At 41.9% G+C, this 6,795-nt stretch overlaps 2 protein-coding genes across 2 annotated transcripts; one reads left to right on the top strand and one right to left on the bottom strand.

Annotated features, from left to right (window-relative positions):
- Positions 1 to 1,632: 1,632 nt before the first annotated feature.
- Positions 1,633 to 3,855, top strand: LOC121995152 (subtilisin-like protease 4). Its single transcript, XM_042548970.1, has one exon. The coding sequence runs from the start codon at positions 1,633 to 1,635 to the stop codon at positions 3,853 to 3,855; it is 2,223 nt and encodes a 740-aa protein (XP_042404904.1).
- Positions 3,856 to 4,468: 613 nt separating this feature from the next.
- Positions 4,469 to 6,534, bottom strand: LOC121997441. Its single transcript, XM_042551846.1, has 4 exons — positions 6,360 to 6,534; positions 5,398 to 5,472; positions 5,107 to 5,208; positions 4,469 to 5,027 (listed from the first exon to the last, which is right to left on the bottom strand). The coding sequence occupies exons 2-4, from the start codon at positions 5,464 to 5,466 to the stop codon at positions 4,758 to 4,760; spliced, it is 441 nt and encodes a 146-aa protein (XP_042407780.1). The 5' UTR covers positions 5,467 to 5,472; positions 6,360 to 6,534; the 3' UTR covers positions 4,469 to 4,757.
- Between the last annotated feature and the right edge of the window lie 261 nt (positions 6,535 to 6,795).

Genomic DNA, 6,795 nt, shown 5'->3' with positions numbered 1-6,795 from the left:
ATTCGGATTCAGTTCTATTTTGATTCTAATTTTGTATTTTAAATTTTGGATTTTGTATTTTGATTCTTGAGTTTTTTAATTTTAGTCTCTAAGTTACGATTTTAATTATGGGTTCTGAATTTTGTGTTATGGAATTTAGTTCTTTTCTTTTGGTTCTACGTTTTAATTCTGTTTTGGATTTGGCTTTATTTTGGGTTATATTTTTTTAAAAGAAAAATGCAATGATACTTGATATTGTGAGTTGCAGATCGATTGATTTGAACCAGGCTGTTTCAGTCCAATTTGCTAGATGGATGGCAAGAAATGTGACTATGAATTTCCCTTTTTATTTTCAGAGCAATTAAAAAATATATGGTGCAGTAAAATATTTAGAGGAACATAACTTAAATATCAAATGAGACAAATAACTTAGTGATTAACTTCTAAATGTAGATAAATTGTGCTTTTGACTTACCTAATAGGTGAACTAAGAAAATTAATCTAGCAAAATTTATAGGGATGTAAATGAATCAAACGGTTCGTGAGTTATTCGGAACTCGATTCGGTAAAAAACTCGTTCGAGTTCCTTCGTTATCTTATCGAGCCGAGCTCGAGCTCAATTTCTAGCTCGACAGTTTTATCGAGCCGAGCTCGAGCTTAAGGATATTCGGCTCGTGAGCTCACGAACATGTTCGTTTATAGGCTCTCGATTAAAAAAAACGAGCCTTAAACCGAGCTAAAAAACGAGCTCTAAAACAAAATGAGCCTTAAAATAAGTTTTAAAATGGGCCAAAAAAACGAGCTCTAAATGAGCCCGAGCTCGCTTAATGAGTTAGGCTCGTTAACTTTGATAATCGAGCTAATAACGAGTCGAACTCGAACTGTTCGCGAGCTTGATAATTCTAAAACGAGCCGAACTCGAACTGTTCACGAGCTTGATAATTCTAAAACGAGCCGAACTCGAACTGTTCACGAGCTTGATAATTCTAAAACGAGCCGAGCTCGAGCCTTGTGATAAAAGCTCGATTCGAGCTCGAACCGAGATCGAGCCCGAATATAACTTAAACAAGTCTAGCTCAAGTCTAATACTGTTCAATTCGGTTCGACTCATTTACATCCCTAAAAATTTACACACCTGACTCATTAAAAAAATAAGAGCACCTTTAAAAAGAAAACTAAACCATGAGGAAGTTTGAAAGGTACTATAGTTAAATCCTAAAGTACACTAATTAATCCTTCTATTTTTTTTTTCAAACCCACATATCATAATGCTTCAATTTTGACAATTAATTAATAGTAATTTTTTCTAATTTATTGTCAAATTAAATAGAAATAACAAATTATAAAATGAATCGTTGCAAAATCGAAGAAAACTATCAAACATAGAATGCTAGTTAATTGGTTGCTATAATTATATATAATCATCTCTTCTTTTCTGTAAATCATCCACGAGGACAAGAATGACATTCAAAATTACAGATCATAATGCGTCTGTTTTGACAATTACAGTAAATTTTACTAATTTGTTGTCAAATTAAACCAAAAATAACAAATCACACACTAAATCATTACTAATTGGATACTATAAATAATCACCTCTTCTCTTTTGTAAATCATCCACAAGGACAAGAGTGACGTTCAATTACTACACCAATGACCTCCATCTTTTTCTTCTTTCTCTTTGTTTCTTTTCTCTTGTCCACCAGAGGGGCGGCCGACGATGAAGAGCTTAAAGCTTACATTGTTCACGTCGAAGTTCAACCGGATGTTTCAGCGTATGATTCTGGAGACTACTACACCTTCCTTCTAGCCAGAACATTAGAGATCCAAGAAGATGATGCGGCGTCACGGGTTATACACTCCTACCGGAATGTTATGACTGGCTTCTCAGCGATGCTGACGGAGAGGGATGTGGCGGCCATGTCGAAGGTTGATTGGTTCGTGCGTGTCGTTCCGAGCTTGGTTTATCGTCCATTGACCACCCACACACCCCTGTTTTTGGGATTGTGCCATCGCACTCACAGCGTGTGGAACACCACCAACATGGGGGAAGGCGTCGTCATAGGCGTCCTCGACTCCGGTGTCACCCCTGGCCACCCTTCGTATAGTGACCATGGCATGCCGCCTCCGCCAGCCAAGTGGAAGGGCCGCTGCGACTTCAGGAACACGTCGTCATTATCGGCCGAGCAATTTTGTAACAATAAGCTCATTGGCGCACGATCCTTCGTCAACTATAATCGGTCCCAGAACGAATCGACGGATTCGCCTATTGATAACGACGGTCATGGTACTCACACGTCTAGCACCGCTGCCGGTGCATTTGTGAAACGCGCTAACGTGTACGGGCTAGCCAGGGGACTGGCTGCCGGAGTGGCCCCCCTCGCGCATCTCGCCATTTATAAGGTTTGCTCGAATGACAAGTGTCAGGGGCACGATATTCTCGCTGGGATGGACGCCGCAGTGGAGGACGGTGTCGATGTGCTCTCAGTCTCACTTGGTAGTGACCCTAGTCCATTCTACCGTGACCCAGTTGCGATCGGTGGTTTTAACGCCATGCGCAAGGGAGTCTTCGTCAGCTGCTCGGCCGGCAACTCGGGACCGTCTAATTCCACCCTATCCAATGAGGCACCGTGGTTACTCACGGTGGCCGCCAGCACTATGGACCGTGAGTTCTTGGCCACCGTAAAGCTCGGCGACGACAGCGAGTTCCGTGGCGAGAGCATCTACCAACCGCAAGGATTCTCATTGAAAAAGTATCCTCTCGTGTTCCCTGGCGGTGCTTCAAGCTTATGTCTCAATGGTTCCCTCGACGGTATTGACGTGAAGGGAAAGATTGTGCTCTGCGACCGCGGCATCAACGGGCGGATTGAGAAGGGGGAAATCGTCAAGCAAGCCGGTGGCGCCGGCATGGTGCTTGTCAATGCACCGAAAGACGGCTACAGCACTATCGCCGATCTCCACGCACTGCCGACGTCGCACATTCCATATGCTTTTGGACTTAAGATCAAGGCTTACATCAACTCATCCTCCCTCCCGACGGCCACCATCGTCTTCAAAGGCACCATTACCCATGTGCCCAACTCTCCGGCGATAACTTCCTTCTCCTCCCGTGGGCCTAGCCAAAATACACCAGGGATCCTCAAGCCCGACATCACCGGCCCCGGTATCAACGTCCTCGCCGCTTGGAACACACAAAAATTCAACGTCATCTCTGGCACCTCCATGTCCTGTCCCCATCTCTCCGGCATCGCTGCCCTTATCAAGAAAGTCCATCCCGACTGGTCACCCGCAGCTATCAAATCCGCCATAATGACGACGGCCTACATAAAAGATAACACGAACAACCCCATCTTTGATGAGAGGAACCTTCTAGCTGACCTCTTCGCAGTGGGAGCCGGTCATGTCATGCCTCTAAAGGCCCTTGACCCAGGACTCGTCTACGACATCTCTCCGACGGACTATTATCCATACCTCTGCGGCCTTGGCTACAGTATCTCCGACTTGAGGGTCATCGTCCATCGCAAAATCAACTGCTCGTCAATCAAGAGCATCCCAGAAGGAGAGCTCAACTATCCTTCCATCACCGTCCGATTGCCGACGAACGAGGCAAGGACGGTGACCTTCACGAGGACCGTGACCAACGTCGGCGAGGCAACAACGACTTACTATGCAAAGTTGGACGTGCCCGACATGGTTTCTGCACGTGTAGTTCCGAGAAGCTTAACCTTCGAGAAGGTTAACGAGAAGAAGAGCTTCAGGATCAGTTTCAAGCGAAGTGACTATGGGACGTCGTCATCGGCTGTCGAAGGACAATTGAGATGGGTTTCCCCGGCGAGAAGTGTGGTCAGAAGTCCAATCTCCATCATTCTGGAGTGATAATATATATATCGGAAGGACTCATCATTCTTCTTAATTCCTCTCCTCTTGCATACTATACCTGACAATAAGATCCAAGGTTTGTAACAATAGCAATGTCTTCTTTGTCATTCTCTGTGATGGATCCATAACTATTTAGACTATGATTGTTGAATGGAATGTCATTCTTAGCACAATCTAATGCAGTGTTTGGACAAAATGATTCTTCAAATGGAACGATGAGTTCATGTGATTCATTCTATAGCATGAGTGGGAACGAGACTACCTCCACTTCTACCACATAATATCTCATGCCTATTCCAAAGCCTAAAACCAAGTTAAATACTTTGGACCAATCAAACAAATAGACCATATTGATCAGGCAAAGATAATACAATGTTTTCCGAAGTGCCGAAAGGGGCAACCAAACCAAATGAGTAAGGAGAATCAAACAAGTCAACTTGGATGACATCCTAGATGGTCAAGAGCTCGACCAAGTGGTCCAAATAGGCCGTTATCGCTAATATACATGCTATTGTCAAACTCATGAGTGGCGACTTATGAGTTTGTACAAGCTATTGCTGTTCATCATCTTCCACAAGGATCAAGACTAGTCTTCTTAGATGTAGGCATGTGCAAGTAAAGATACAATAATCATAAATTTTGAACAAGTTGGATCAATAATAAACCCTAAGCTGATGTCAATAACTCACTGATTTGTCTATATTCAAGACAGCACATCAAAATTAGAGGTTGAATCAAACAACATCCTATATAAGGGAAACACAGCTAGCATGGCTGATATGTATACTTTGGATATCCAAAGCGGTATAGTCTTACATAGACGTCGCAGGCAGTATTCCCGTAGCCAATCGCAAATAATTGGAACAAATATGATGATGATGACTGGTTCGGGGCATCCTTCAACTTCTTTGACATCGTCTTTTATGTATCTTCTTGATGAGACGCCTTACGCAAGTCTTACTATCCCAACTGGACTTAACAAGCCTCCGGTACCGGCGAATCACTCTCTTTGCGATCAAGGTTCCTTTCTTTTTCCTCTGCCTTGGTGCTGCAAGTGGTGAAGTTAGGGTTCCTGGTTGATTCAGTGCCACAGTAGGCACATCCCATGATACATGTTGTGACCAGTTCCTGTGTAGGGCATTATACCCATCCATCCTTCTCATCAGTTCCTACCAAAAAAACAAACGTATTAAGACGATCAGAAATGGTTCAGACTCAGCACATAAAACTAACAGGTGAAATCCACACCTCCACTCTCTCCTCCATAGCGGAAAGTCGGGTCCTCATATTATCCTCTAGATAGCGTACTGAGTATTCAAGGGCCTCCAACCTTAGGGTAAGGTTGTGAAACTGCAAAAATCAGGATAAGAATGTGCATAAAAGTTTACCATAGAAAGAGCACATAAACACTGCATTAAAGATTAAGCTTTGATGTTCAGAGTTGCTACTGCTTCTAAGTCTGCAATTGATTATATCAGCAGCACGAATGATCTTGTTCAGTCTGTAAAACATATTATTAAAGACACTTGCAGACTGCACCTCAGAAGCTGAAACTTCACTCGGTTGAGTTGTTTCCTCTGGCTGCAAGCTTGCATTCACATCCTCCATGATGACCTTTTAAAGATAAAAGGTAAGTGTTATAGAAGAAGAAGGTGGATAAGAAAAAAGTACAGCTCAACCAAACAAAAGTTATTATCATCTAAACTGTTTTGCTTTCACCTAGATCATTTTCAATTCCAAGTTTTGAGTTAATCTTCATACAGATATATGATGGTCAGAAATCTTAGTTCTCATTAGACGCAAATAAGCATAACATTATAGTCCCTTTCTTTGAGGGGAAAATAAATCTCACAATCGGATAAGGAACTAGAGACAACTAAAATTAAGCTGATAAAGCCTAGAGAACATGAAAAAGAAAAAAAAAACATTGGCAATAGAAATCAAGATAGCCATTGAAAATGTCCCACAAGATAAATGTGACGCCAGAATATATCAATACTTCTGCCACAGTAATACCTCTGATCCCAAAAGATAAATAAGCACCTAATCGTTCCTAGTTCAACATAGCGCTCATTGGAAAATCTGCAGAAATGTGATGGGAAATCACAGCTTCCACCGCACATCAATTGCCACGGGCATTGATTTCCTTACAAAAGAAAACTAAAGCCGTAAATCTATAGTATCACAGTTGAGAAAGGGGGAAAAAAAAAAAACTCGACACGAAGCCAGTGCACTTTAAAAGCGTGCGAATCCATTGGCATCTCATAACAAATAGAAGGAAAAGACCCGATTCTGTTCGGGACGAAACTCTTTCTATATCCTCAACCTAGGGTTTCAAGCCAAAAACAGAGCAAAAAAACTGCGAGCGGGTCAAGGAAGCATTTTTCTAGATTAAAATCTCGCCGGGACCAAACAAGACCACAGAAAGGAAGCGGAAGATATGGAATTTCGGGGGAAGTGAAACCGGTGATCTGGGGCATGAACGCGAGGAGAAGATCTACCGAAGGAGAAAACACCGAGTAAAGAATCGAGGGTTGAAGCGCGTCGGCGGTGATCAGTCGTCGAGGAGATGAAATCCTGCCAGAGTTGAGAAGGGATCGGGGATTTGGGAGTGAAGCCTCGACGAGGGTTCGCTGCTCTTTCTCGGCTTCCACGTGAATGGCCAGTGGGAACCACTTGATATTGCCGGTGTCTATAATAATAAATATAATAATAATAATTTCATAAAAAAATAAAAAGATAATCTATTTTGTCTTTCAAAAATATTTTTTATTTTTGTATTTTAAGTAATTGGATCAAAAATTTTATAATTTTAATGTAGTTAATTTAATTAGTAAATATTTTAATATAAATATATTTCATATATAACAATTTCAAGTTTGTTATAACATTCGGTTAATTCGATCCATAAATTAATCGAATTAATCAAAAATTGAT

Source organism: Zingiber officinale, chromosome 6A, assembly GCF_018446385.1.
Source record: "Zingiber officinale cultivar Zhangliang chromosome 6A, Zo_v1.1, whole genome shotgun sequence".
Lineage (NCBI taxonomy): Eukaryota > Viridiplantae > Streptophyta > Magnoliopsida > Zingiberales > Zingiberaceae > Zingiber > Zingiber officinale.
This window is presented reverse-complemented; position numbering and strand designations above follow the sequence as displayed.

Excerpts from the sequence above, each read along its gene's own strand:
- LOC121995152 (XM_042548970.1), top strand. The coding sequence starts at position 1,633 with ATGACCTCCATCTTTTTCTTCTTTCTCTTTGTTTCTTTTCTCTTGTCC.
- LOC121997441 (XM_042551846.1), bottom strand. The coding sequence starts at position 5,466 with ATGGAGGATGTGAATGCAAGCTTGCAGCCAGAGGAAACAACTCAACCG. Across the intron at positions 5,209-5,397 it reads GTGAAGTTTCAGCTTCTGAG|TTTCACAACCTTACCCTAAG; the intron begins GTGCAGTCTGCA and ends TGATTTTTGCAG. Across the intron at positions 5,028-5,106 it reads CTATGGAGGAGAGAGTGGAG|GAACTGATGAGAAGGATGGA; the intron begins GTGTGGATTTCA and ends TTTTTTTGGTAG.